Here is a 13716-nt window from a genome sequence, read left to right as displayed (position 1 = left end):
ACTGCAATATTCAATAAACAGCACTGCAATCTGGTAACGTAAAATTAGAAATTTCCTATTTTACCCCTCCGTGTTTTTACACGTGGCAGCATGACAAGCACACGATTTTCAGATCCAATGGCCTAAAATGGTGGTATGGTGTTACAATAAAGAGGGTTGTCATCTTAGTACATCCCCATATATATATATATATATATATATATATATATATATATATATAAGGTTGTGCTAAAATGACAACACCATTTAATATAACATCATACCACCATTCTAGGCCCTTAGATCTAGAAATCCTAGGCTTATTAAGCTGCCATGTGGCAGCTTATTTTAATTAATTTGAACCCAATTAAAACTCTGAAGGGTAAAATAGTAATTCTCTATTCCTTAAATTATGTTTTGTGAATTACACGGCAGAAATTAGATGATCATTCTGGGATATTGATCGCGACGATGAATTCTCAATTCATCGCTCGCTGGATTCTTCTTCATCAATTCAAAGTCACGCTCAATTCATCGATGGATTCTCCATCCAGATTCTCAATTTCACGCTGAATTTCACTCTGCAATTGGATTCTCAACATCAACAACTGAGCTGAATTTCACTCTTCAATTTCTGATCCATATTCAGCAATTCAATTTCTCCACAATTCGTTTTCTGCAATTGGATTCCGAATTTTCAATTTCATTCCTAATTTGAGAACCGAGAAATCTCCAAATCGTTGTCTCTCTTCATAGGTTTCTGAAGATCTATGGGCGACTCGATCATCAATTTTGATTTGGATGTTTTTCCTGAAGGTGAGTAACGACATGTTTAGCTGGAAAAATTATGATGACGAATTGTGATGACGAATTTTGATGACGATTATTGATGTTTTGTTTGAAAAATTATGATTCTGTTTATGTTCAATACTTGTTGAAGAGTAGTTTTCGATGAATACTTGTTTAGTAGAGTATGTTTCTATTTCTGTTCAATATTGGTAGAGGAGTAATGTTCGATTTCATAAAGTATAATGCAGAGTATTAACCTATGATCTCATCGCAATACTCTGTTTCTGGTGATTCTGATTCTGTTTAGTATAGTTTGTAGTAATTGCTGGTTTATGTGTATCACATTGCTGTTCACCTTATCGTTTATTGCAGACAATTGTATCTGAACTAATTTGCCTCATGTTTTATCTTTTTATCCAGTTGCATGTGTGCCAGCATGCCCCAACGAACTCCGTCCTTATGTTGGTAAGAAATTCCATTCATTAGATGAGGGTATTGCCTTTTATGAAGCTTATGGTCGTGAAACTGGTTTCGATGTGCGTAAACGTGGAATTAAATCTACTAGAGATGTTGTTACGTGGCAATATCTTGTTTGTAACAGAGAGGGATTGAAGCTGGGAATTGAAATGGATGAGATGCATGCACAAGAGGGTTTTATAACCAAACGTAGACGCACATCCAAAAGGTGTGAATGTAGGGCGCGAATATCACTGAAGTATGTATTTGAGGCTGGATTTTTGGGGTATGTTGTTCAAGAATTTGTGGAAGTTCACAATCATAGTATGATTGAACTTCCGTTTAGACGTTACATGCATATTAACCGTAGGTTGGGTGAAGTACACAGGCGATTCATATGGGACTGCACGAAAGCCAATATTGGACCCACCATGACATTCAAATTCTTGAATGAGTTCTTGGGCGGCTATGACACTGTTGGAATCACCGTGGCAGAACTTAGGAATTATGTCCAAGGTCTGAAAACTTATGTTGAAGGTTCTGATGCACAAATGTTGTTAGATGAAATGGCGAGGAAAAAGAAGGCATGTCCTGATTTCACATATCACTATCAGCTTGGGAGTTCAAAAGAGTTGAAAGCGCTTTTCTGGTGCAATGCAAAATCTAAGCGGAATTATCAACTGTATGGTGATGTTGTCTCCTTCGACTCCACATACAATACCAATAGGTAATGCCTTGTTCGTTTATATATAAATTTTGCATTCCATGTGTTAGGTTTCTGTTTGGATAACATTGTAGATTAGGACTCTAATAATTGCAGTCTATTGTGTATTATATTGCAGTTTTGGACTCTAATATTGCAGTCTACCATTTATATGTATGAAACAGGTATTGCATGATATTTTCACCCTTCACGGGCAAGGACAACCATGGAAAGCCAGTCACATTTGGAGCTGCACTCTTATCCAATGAGAGCACAGAATCTTATTCTTGGCTCTTCAAGCATTTTTTGGAATCCATGGGTCAAGCTCCTAAGATGATTGTTACTGACCAAGATAGAGGTATGAGAGCTGCTATTCGTGATGTTTTGGTGGATACAAAGCATAGATGGTGCATGTGGCACATTATGCTTAAACTTACCGACAAAATTCCAAGGAGATATCTAGAAAATGAAGAGTTGAAAAAAGAGATCAGTGCTTGTGTGTGGTCTGGGGTACTAGAGCCGGAAGAGTTTGAAGATTCATGGATGGGGATAATGGAGCGTTATGAGCTTCTTCATGTCGAGTGGTTTGTAACAATGTTTGGCGACAGAGAGATGTGGGTCCCTGCCTATTTTAGAGACTTTCCCATGGGGTCTCTTATTAGGACGACGTCTGCTTCCAAGTCTGAGAATAGCTTTTATAAAACATTCACCAGACCTCGCTCCAATCTAGTTGAGTTCATCATGAATTTTGATCATGCCTTGGCTGCACAGAGAAATTCTAGCTCGAAGTTAGATTATATGGATTCAACTATTATACCACCGTTCTCCAGTCAGTTGTTATTAGAAAGGCATGCTGCAACAAAGTACACTGATCACATGTTCAAGAGAGTGCAACGTGAGATAGTGGACGCATTGCACCATTGTAGCACTGATGGTTTGTTGAAAGATGATGTGTTAGAGATCTCCACAATAAAGGACAAGTATAGTAAATCTTGGGTTGTTACCTACACGACCAGTGAGGATTCGTATTCCTGTTCTTGCAAATTGTTTGGGAGAGAGGGAATTCTTTGTAGTCATATATTTTTGGTTTTCAAGAACAGGTTTTTGAAGGTTATACCTGATAAGTACTTCCATGTGAGGTGGTTGAAGACTGCCTTAGCTGATGCTATTCGTGGACCAGCTCGATGTTTGACAGATCCTGAACTTTTATCAGATCCAAAGCAACAGTCAAAGAATAAAGTTGCTGACATATTTTTCAGTTACATGAAAAAATTTGATGCTGATAGTGACATTATTGATTTGTTTTCAGCTGGAATTGATGAGCTTGGGAAGAGTCTTATGACAAGAATCCATGAACCATCTTCAGGAGACAAAGATAAGCCAGTTAAAGATTTCTATTTTGCTGAAAAGCCAGCTGTGGTTAGAGTACAACCACCATCAGTTGTGTCCACCAAAGGTTCGAAAAGTGATTCCAAAAGCCGTTTGGTGTCCGCGAAGGAAAAGGCTATAAAGTTGAACAGCAAACCATTGCGTCAGTGTAAAAAATGTGGCGAATTTGGTCACCATGACTCTAGGAACTGTGGTCGACAAATGGGAAAATAAAATTGTTAGTTCATTTTTACATTATTAGGTTGCAGTCTTATACAGAAGATATTGCAGTATTAGGGTAGATATATTGCAGTCTAATGAAACGATTGCAGACACACTATTTTCTTCTTTCTATTCCTTCATTATTATTAATTTTATACTATTGTTTCCTAGTTGCCTTTTATTCCATTAAATAGTCTAACTTCAATCTTTTTTAATTACAAAATTTTACAGTACTATATTGCAGTCTTATTCAATGAATATTGCTGTGTTACCACAATAATATGTAAAAACAATATTGCAGTTTACATATTATTGTTACAATTGTTCTTTCTGATGTAGTTTAATAGAACGAGAGTATAGCTAGGTGGTACACAACCTTAAAGTCAGTCAGTATTCTCTACAACCAAAGCATAATTAGCTTTCAAGTGCTAGGAAAACATCACATGACTTTAAAGAAATGTTCACTCAAATTCCATTAATTTCATTCACTAGATGATTCTTTTAAGTTTCTTTTATGCAAAGTCATGACATTTACACTGCAATAATTTCCCAATAGAACTCCCTGCTCTAACTGAATCTCAGATTTCAAATCAAAATAGGTCCTAAACACTTTGTTACACCCAGAAACTAATATGATCTGTATTTAATCTGAAGCATGCAACCATATTATGAGTAACTGCCATCAAAACAATTATGGATTTAAGTCAGTTACATTGTCTACCCCAAAATAAAACTATAAAACTAAATGTTTCAGCACAAGTTCATTCAAACATCCAAGACTTCATGGCAAACATCCAAAACTTCATTGTTGCAGCAGCCTTAGGCCCTATTTTCATTGTGAGGCATGCCAAGATGGTTTGTTCTTGTACTCCGCTGCCATATTCTCCACATCAATCGGTCTTGTCTTTTTTGCCTCTGTATACTGATGTGAGGCAAGTCTTGACACACACCTAAAGGCCCTATTGTTGTTGTTATACAGCATTGCTGTACAATATTTGGCTCGAAGAAGCTGCAGAGGCCTTGATTGTTTGTTTGTCAGATCACATTTCCAGTCAGTGACCTTCATGCCCATATAAGTCTCCATATGGCGCATTGCATACAGGCCACAATCTGTAGTGTCTTCTTTAGCACTCCATTTCATTTCTAGAACCTTCACAGTTGCTTTTTGGAGCATGCGACCATAGCTAGCACAACCATACTTTTCCAGAGTGTAGACAAAGAAATCTATCTGCAATTTATTAAATAAGCATTGTCAAGTTGATGATATTTGCATATTTATATACTGTATATTGCAGAATAACATATATAACATTGCTTGCTTACCAGCCTATAGACTTGGTCGCCATATCTAACCCCAACATCAGCTTCTTCTGATCTAACATTATCTATCACGCTGATTGTTGCTTTCAAGAAATCAAAACAAACCACATAGTAGTGGTCGTTTGCATATATAGGGAAAAAAACCTGGTGCATAATAATGAGCATATTTAATTGCATTCCACTAAGAAACATATTGTAGTTCAATGTATTGATAGTTTATTACCAGACTGTAATTTTCCCATTTGAAGTTTTGGATATACTTCAGCTCATCAATGATTCTTTCATGAAAGACCTCCTTTGTCTGATCATTGCTCCAATCAGTCTTTGGCTCCACAACTGTACCACTTTGCATCCAAAGAAAATAAGAATTAGGACAACCATACGAGAAGTCTAATATGCATTAAGTGTTTGAGACATACGGAGGTGAAAGTAGACATAAACAATCTGCTGGGTGATGTACGGGACTTGAAATTTTCATTCAAATTTAAGTAACAACTCCACCCATCTATGACTGCAACATGGATCCTTGCATATGGCAACATTGACATTAGTTGAGCATGAGTAATTTTGAAGTTGTTGATGTTGAATACAATCAGCTCCCTGTTACAAAATGTAGGATGTTATCATTCTGTACAATTATTGAATAAATACTTGGTATTAAAAACAATTTTATACGAAAACGTACGTGGGATTGATTTCAGTGCTCATCATCCAAAAATACAGTTCCCTCTCATCCCCCGTCAGTTTGTTTGACATTGTAACTGCACGCACGGCATAAGGAGATTTGGTCGCATCACTTACTTTATGTTTTGTCTTGTTACGGGTGTAGATTGTTTTTTGTCCCTGTTGGAAATTACAGCAAACAATATTAAAATTATTAAACTTAAGAATGCATAGTATAATTTGGCAAGATGCATTATATACATGTTCCTCCTTTTCTTTGGAAGGATCATTCACATTTGATGCAGCATCAGCCTTTTGCGTGTCCTTTGAAGCAGCAGTTTTCACTCCTTGTGGAGGTTTCAAAGGTTCTTCACAGACATTCTACAATAGCCACAAACACAAATGCATTATAATGTGAAATATATAATATACTAATCTGCAACAATTCAAACTGTGTTATGCAATGTATATCATACCTCTGCAGGAGCCGATGTACTATCAGTTTTATCCTTTGAAGGCTCATTTGTTGCAGCAGCTGCAGCTGGGCTCGATGGGCACGTAGCCTGTGAAGGCTCCTTCCTTGCTTCAGTTGCATCACCCATCTTTTCCTTTCCACGACTTTGATCTGCAACAGGTGATTTCTCACCTCTCGACTGGCCACCTTGTTCTTGCACATTCTGCATATCCATAAAACCATCATTATGAACAATCTCCAATTGCAAAAGTGTAGTGAAATTTCAAATACAATATATATAAACCAAATATTGTTATCAATAAGAAAAACTTACTTGACGGTCATCATCATCAAACAGATTCCAATTAGGCATATAATTTTCCAATTCAATTTTTTTATCTAGAGCACTCATCATTTTTTCGATTGCTGCCAGCCAGTCAGGATTTTGCAGATCCTCGTCATCCAAATTTTGAGCAAGTGTTTCAACTTGATCTTTTGTTTTCATCCGTCTCATCTCTCTCTTTCCATTAGTCAGCATTATTAAACCCGCTGCAGATGCTACCTTAAAACTATTCATTCCACGTATGTGCTCTGGTGGTGCATGTAACGTAGCAGCAAACTTGAATATTCCATCAGCCAAAAGATTTCCAGCACGATAGACATCAGCAGTAAATTGCCTTGCTTATATTTCCTCGTTGTGTTGCTGCTTTGTTTCTGCTGAAGTTGAAGGACCGGCCATATCATTCACCTCATCCAAGATTTGTTGCTCTTGCGCTCTGATTAATGCTTTGTCATCATCAACAAGTTGTTGTGGCATTCTGTCATCATAATAACCCAGCCCAAATCCACCAGCATTGATCTCTAGGGCTTCTCTTGCTTTTAACGCCTCCAACTCCCACATGTTAATTGATGGAAAACGTCGTTCAACTGTTCTTATTCCTACTATCATCCTGTCCACATAACATCCCTGACATACAGAAGCATAAAAAACTTTAGTATATGCATTTTTTTAAATTTTTTTAAAGAAAGTTACACTTACAATAAAGGAAAACTATTGGACCAGTGTAGTATCTGCTAGAGGAGTTCAGCCATCTGTTATGCACATCTAACAGAACATTGATGACGTATTCACACCAATTGTATTCATGGATGATTGACAAATCATCCAAGATATGTAGGATCTTTGGGATAACAGGTCCATCTGCTGGGGTCTCTATAAAACAGTATTCCATGAGCACCAAGAACAGTCTCTTGAATTGGTCACCACCATCTACCTCATTCAACATCAGTATGGCAATGTCATCAACATATATATTTTTCCTTGGTTTTTTAAGAGACTTTGCAACGGCTTCCATCCACGACAAATCATGCTTCCGGAGTTTCCGTTCAATACGATTTTTTCCTTTAGGAAGGCCAAGCGTCAGATGCACATTAACTTCGTCGATGTGCCTGCATTCTGTCCCTGGCCCCCCTATAGGTAACCCACAAGCAATGGGATTGAAGTATGATGCAACCCAGAATCCCAGTTTTGGAGGTATGAAATTTAACTTGAAATTCAGAAGTGCCCCAAACCCCAGGTCAATTATATCCCTTTTTTGCTTTCCATTTAGATACTCCATGGTATTTCCAAATATTTCTGGCTTTAATCTGAATAGCAGGGCATTCACACCCTTGTTTAATCTTATCAAAACTACAAAAAAAAAAAAAAAAATTCAATACTACATTATTATAAATGATGGACTGCAATATAGAACAACAAATACTGCAAGATGATGATGCGTTATTCTAAATGATGCACTGCAATGTATAACAAGGAATACAGCAATATATACCATTAAACAAAGCAATATAGCATGCAAAACAACAAGATGATGCATTATCCTAAATGTTGCACTGCAATCTATAACAAACAAGACTGCATTATTTTAAATGTTGCACTGCAATGTATAAGAAGTAACATAACAATATGACATAAATTATCTTATTTGTTGGTCCCTCATTTTAACTAGTAGAATGATAAGTATCTAATCATGTCATGATTTAGGTATGAATTATCAATAATTGCTATAACTAATATCACTTGAAACAGAATTTAAAATTAGCAAAAGTTCATTTAATCTATACAGTAAACACTGTTATCTATTTTGTTACTTGCACTAACACATATATAGACTAATTTTGTCAGACAAAGATCTGTCATATAATCCAAATCAATTGTGTAAATATTGAAAACTCCAAGATCATGATGCAGTATTCTAAATGGACTATTGCAATATATATCAAATAAGACTGCATTATTATAAATGACCCACTGCAATATATAACAAGTAATACTGCAATATTTTTCACAATACCTTCACCTCCAGGTCCTCTTATTTCTTCATTCGTGTTTATTCTCGTGCTTGTTTCAGCTTCCTCTTCTTCCTCATTCATATTTTCATGATTACTTCTAGTTTCAGCTTCACTTGTATCCCCTCTAGATTCTTCCTCTTCTACCTGTGATCTTGTTCTTTTTCTTGCCATTTAAATTTGTCTTTACACTGCATTAAACCAATAACATCCAAATCATCCACAAAATGAATCATGCAGTAACATAACCTCTTTATACATTAATACAAGCAAATCACTAACTAAGCAAATCACCAAATCAGCAATCCACTTCGAGTTCAACAATACTTAATTCAATAGACAAAAAATCACAATAGTCTGTCACAACGTGTAAAAAACCCTCATACATGGAGCAAATAGCTATAGAATTTCGAAAATCACCAAAAACAGACTAAAACCTCAGATCGAAACGTTAAACAAGGCATCAATTGAATGAATAATACACATATATAAATCTGCATTCACAACAAAGTAACATTCTGGAAACCTATTTCGTTCAACCCTAAACGGAATCCAATTAACATACCTTGTGAACTATTTTCACCGATTACTTGTTATAGGCGTTCGGAATTCCAGAAATTAGCCCTAATTTGCGCGATTCACGGTGTAGTCGTGGCTGGAAATTGAAGTTACACGGTATAGAGGCGGAGGCGGTAGGATTTATAGGTGGAGGCGACGGGATTTAGAGTTGGAGGCGGCGGGATCTAGAGGTGGAGGCGGCGGGATGAGATTTTGATCGGAGATTTGGAGATTTGGCGATCTAGAGGTGCAGTCGGGGAGAGAGAGAAGAGTTGGGGAGAGAGAGAGGCGAATTTGGAGAATGGAGGCGAATTTGGGGGTAACCCTAATTTGAATCTGATTGAAATGACTAAAATGACCCGGACTGCAATTCGGTATACACTAGACAGCAATCTCAATTCTGTTCACGAAATTAAATCTTGAGCGTTGGATTTCCGGATCTAAGGGTGGATATTGGTGGTATGATGTTATTTTAACTATAGTGGCACCCTAGTGCACCCCTATATATATATGATCTTGTTAGGTTGAGATTATTTACCTTAATTGAGAAATGAGATGCAATATGGGCCACTAATCTATAAGATTCATGTAATGTCAACAGATAACACATTATGTCAACAAAAGGGTATAATTGTAATTTCATTAATAAAAGGCAGAAAACATAAAAATATATTTCAAACCATTTTCTAAAATCTTCTCTAAAACTATCGCTAAAAACCTACAAATCTTCATACAAATCTTCATAAAATCGAAGACCTTCAAAATCGAAGACCTGCAAATTTCGCTGAAAATCTGCTGATCTTCAAATTTCAATTCGTAGACCTTCAAAATCGAAGAGCAAAATCGAACAGTTTTGTGCAATGACGATAGAAAAGCAAAATCGAAGACAATCGGCTGAAGCGACGATTGTAGCTGAATCGGCTGAAGCAATGATCGAAGAGAATCGACATTCCAAATCGGCGGTGGTTGAAGCGACTTCTTCAGGTTGATGAATTTTCAAAATCGTCGTTCATCCGAAAATTGAAGAATTTTTGAACAACAGACGACTAATTCGATGGAGTTTGGTTGAATCTGAAGTTTTTAGGTTGATTTTATCGACTTCGATTCTGTTTTTATGCTTTATTTGTTGATGCCCAGTCAAATTTGTTCCTAAACAGTTTTTTTTTTTTTTTTTTTTTTTGCTTTTTCATTTTTAGGTTCTAGTACACTTCATAATCAAAGTCTAAGGTGTTATCTGATGGATTCTTCATCTTATTCAGAGTTGACGTCGATGAATGTTGAAGGTATTTTGGTTTGATTTTCATTAACATGACTTTTTTGTACTTTGTTGGGGAATTATACTCTGTTGACATAAATGCAAATTTGCTGACATTCTATGTAGAATTTATTGATATCATGTATACTCTTTGTTGCTATCATGATAATTTCTTGTTCACATAAATGCAAATCTGTTGATATTTGAATTGATGTGCATTCCTACTGACTTCTAATTTGTTTGTCATTCCAGTGGTAGACATGCTCCATTATATTACAGAGATTCTGTGTTGAACTAGGCTAAAGTTTTATTGAAAGCACGAAATGTGAATATTCTGTATTGAAATATTTATTGCAGAACTTCACAAGAAGGAGACATGTGAAGCTGTCACCATGATTAAAACACCACCTATGGTAATTGTTGGTGTCGTTGGGTATGTGAAGACTCCTCGTAGTCTTCGCTGCCTAAATACAGTTTGGGCTTAGCACTTGAGTGAGGAGGTAAAGAGAAGTTTCTACTAGAAGTGGTGCAAGTCAATGAAGAAGGCATTTTCCAAATACTCGAAGAAGCTGGAGACTGACGAGGGGAAGAAACACACCCAGGCACAGCTGGAGAAATTGAAGAAATATTCTTGCGTCATTCGTGTCCTGGCTCACACTAAGGTATAAACTAATTTCCTTTTTTTGAAATTTTATCACTAATTATTTTTTTCATCAAATTTGACTATAAGTTTAAAGTTTTCTATTGCTATTGTACAGATAAGAAAAATGAAGGGATTGAAGCAAAAGAAGGCACACATGATGGAGATACAAGTGAATGGTGGGACTATAGCACAAAAGGTTGATTTTGCATATGGTTTCTTTGAGAAATAGGTCCCCATTGATGCTGTTTTCCAGATGGATGAGATGATTGACATTATTGGTGTCACAAAGGGCAAAGGGTACGAAGGTGTGGTTACACGTTGGGGAGTCACCCGGCTTCCCGGCAAAACCCACAGGGGACTTCGTAAGGTCGTCTGTATTGGTGCAAGACATCCTGCTAGAGTTTCCTTCACTGTTGCTAGGGCTGGACAGAATGGATACCAACATCGAACTGAACTGAATAAGAAGATCTATAAGCTTGGCAAGGTTGGGAAAGAAGAACACACATCCTCTACTGAGTTTGACAGGTTCCAACACTAGCATCTTTGCAATTTGCATTATATATACTTCCATCTGTCAATTCTTTCCATTGAAATTGATCATATCAGTTTAAACAAATAACGATTTGTTAGTTTGTGAATGAACAGATCCAAGTACAATCTAATGTATGGAAATACTATGTTTTTCTTGTTTATCTAATGACTTGTATGTTGATTGATTGCAGGACTGAGAAAGATATTACACCAATAGGTGGATTCCCTCACTATGGTGTAGTAAAGGATGATTACTTGATGATCAAATGCGGGTGTGTGGGTCCTAAGAAAAGTGTTGTGACTCTTCGTCAATCTCTCCTCAAACAGACATCTCGTGTTGCCCTCGAGGAGATTAAGCTGAAGTTTGTGGATACCTCATCCAAGTTTGGACATGGATGTTTCCAGACCACTGAGGAGAAGCTGAAGTATTATGGTCGGGTCAAGGCATAAATTATTTACTGGAAAGTAATTACATTATTTGACATCTAATGGTTGGCTCATTTTTGCACTAGTCTTGGACAGCTTAGTTTTTTCTCAACTTGTTTTTCGTGATAATTTGTGAGAGTTGCATTGTTGTATTGAGTTGTAATCTTCTGATTGATTTTTCATTCTTTCCAATTGTTTTTTTAACCCAATTGTCTCGTAGATTTTTCAACTTTGCATGCTGTGGCACATGACATAAAGAAATAAGGTAGCAGGAATGAGTCAAGTTGGGCTGGAAACAAATGTCATTGAATCATATCAACTTTACATAAGAATACAAAATTTTCAAATATCAAATTATTACAAAATAGTCAAAAGCCCCTGCTGTTGTGTTTGTGGGTGGAGGAAGGGGTTATAAATAGGGTTGAGAGTCCATGGTAGGGTTGCAGATTCACTGGAGAAGCTAATGGCTTGTATGTGCAGTTGACATGGCTTGTATGTGCAGTTGACATGACTTGTATGTGCAGTTGATACGATATGGCTTGTACGTGTAGTTGACATGGCTTGTACGTGTAGTTGACATGGTTTGAAAGTGTAGTTGACATGGCTTATAATTATTGTTGACATGACTTGTACGTGTAGTTGACATGGCTTGAAAGTGCAGTCGACATGACTTATAATTGTTGACATGGCTTGTACGTGTAGTTGACATGGCTTGTACGTGTAGCTGACATATTATATACCATAGTTGACATGACTTGTATGTGGAGTTGAGACGATATGTACTGTAGTTGACATGACTTATATGTGCAGTTGACATGATATGGCTTGTACGTGTAGTTGACATGGCTTGTATATGTAGTTGACATGACTTATAATTGTTGTTGACATGGCTTGTACGTGTAGTTCACATGAGTTGTACGTATAGTTGACATGATTTGAAAGTGTAGTTGACATGACTTGTATTAAAATAACACTTATAATTCACATTTTAATACGGAGAATATCAAATGTCAACAACTCGTATTAAAATGTCAACAACTAAAAAATAAAACTTATAATTTACATATCAATACCGAGAATATTAAATGTCAACAATTCGTATTAAAATATCAACAACTAAAAAATAACACTTATAATCCACAATTTAATACCGAGAATATCAAATGTCAACGGCTCATATTAAAATGTCAACAACTAAAAAATAACACTTATAAATAGCCAGAATATCAAATATCAACCGCTTGTATTAAAATGTCAACAACTAAAAAATAACAGTTATAAATAGCCAGAATATCAAATGTCAACAGCTCGTATTAAAATGTCAACAACTAAAAACTAACACTTATAATTTCATATCAATAGCCAGAATATCAAATGTCAACAACTCTATTAAACTGTCAACAACTAACAAATAACACTTATAACATATCAATAGCCAGAATATCAAATGTCAACAGCTCGTATTAAAATATCAACAACTAAAAAATAACACTTATAATTACATATCAATAGCCAGAATATCAAATGTCAACAACTCTATTAAAATGTCAACAACTAACAAATAGCACTTATAATTCACATATCAATAGCCAGAATATTAAATGTTAACAACTAAAAAATAACACTTATAATTCACATATCAATAGCCAGAATATCAAATATCAACATCTCGTATTAAAATGTCAACAACTAAAAAATAACACTTATAGTTCACATATCAATAGGCAGAATATCAAATGTCAACAACTCTTATTAAAATGTCAACAACTAAAATAACACTTATAATTCATATATCACTAGCCAGAACATCAAATGTCAATAATTAATAGCAAAATGTCAACAGCTTTCACCGAGGACGACTTCTATTGGCGTGCAATCAAGAAACTGCAATTAGAGTTGAAAGACTAAACAAAATTGAACAATGTTTGTATAAAATAAACATTGTTTGGCTACCAACAATGGTCAGTAAAGCACCACTAATTCACAAATAGAATCATCAT

The 13716-nt window shown here is 35.9% G+C and overlaps 2 protein-coding genes across 2 annotated transcripts; both read left to right on the top strand.

Annotated features, from left to right (window-relative positions):
* Positions 1-749: 749 nt before the first annotated feature.
* Positions 750-3529, top strand: LOC125209529 (protein FAR1-RELATED SEQUENCE 5-like). Its single transcript, XM_048109128.2, has 3 exons — positions 750-795; positions 1189-1951; positions 2113-3529. Exons 1-3 carry the CDS (start codon positions 750-752, stop codon positions 3527-3529), a joined length of 2226 nt encoding a protein of 741 aa, XP_047965085.2.
* A 7477-nt stretch (positions 3530-11006) lies between these two features.
* Positions 11007-11740, top strand: LOC125216529 (large ribosomal subunit protein uL3-like). The gene is made up of 2 exons (XM_089069479.1): positions 11007-11284; positions 11482-11740. Exons 1-2 carry the CDS (start codon positions 11013-11015, stop codon positions 11738-11740), a joined length of 531 nt encoding a protein of 176 aa, XP_088925605.1. The 5' UTR covers positions 11007-11012.
* The last annotated feature ends 1976 nt before the right edge of the window (positions 11741-13716 follow it).

Source organism: Salvia hispanica, chromosome 3 (assembly GCF_029641045.1).
Source record: "Salvia hispanica isolate PSC_SH4W2 chromosome 3, Shi_PSC_v1, whole genome shotgun sequence".
Classification (NCBI taxonomy): Eukaryota; Viridiplantae; Streptophyta; class Magnoliopsida; order Lamiales; family Lamiaceae; genus Salvia; species Salvia hispanica.
This window is presented reverse-complemented; position numbering and strand designations above follow the sequence as displayed.

Bases quoted from the DNA above. Each gene is read 5' to 3' on its own strand.
- LOC125216529 (XM_089069479.1), top strand. From the start codon at position 11,013: ATGGATGAGATGATTGACATTATTGGTGTCACAAAGGGCAAAGGGTAC. The intron at 11,285-11,481 runs GTTCCAACACTA...GATTGATTGCAG, and splicing joins TCCTCTACTGAGTTTGACAG to GACTGAGAAAGATATTACAC.
- LOC125209529 (XM_048109128.2), top strand. From the start codon at position 750: ATGGGCGACTCGATCATCAATTTTGATTTGGATGTTTTTCCTGAAG. The intron at 796-1,188 runs GTGAGTAACGAC...CTTTTTATCCAG, and splicing joins TTTGGATGTTTTTCCTGAAG to TTGCATGTGTGCCAGCATGC. The intron at 1,952-2,112 runs GTAATGCCTTGT...TGTATGAAACAG, and splicing joins TCCACATACAATACCAATAG to GTATTGCATGATATTTTCAC.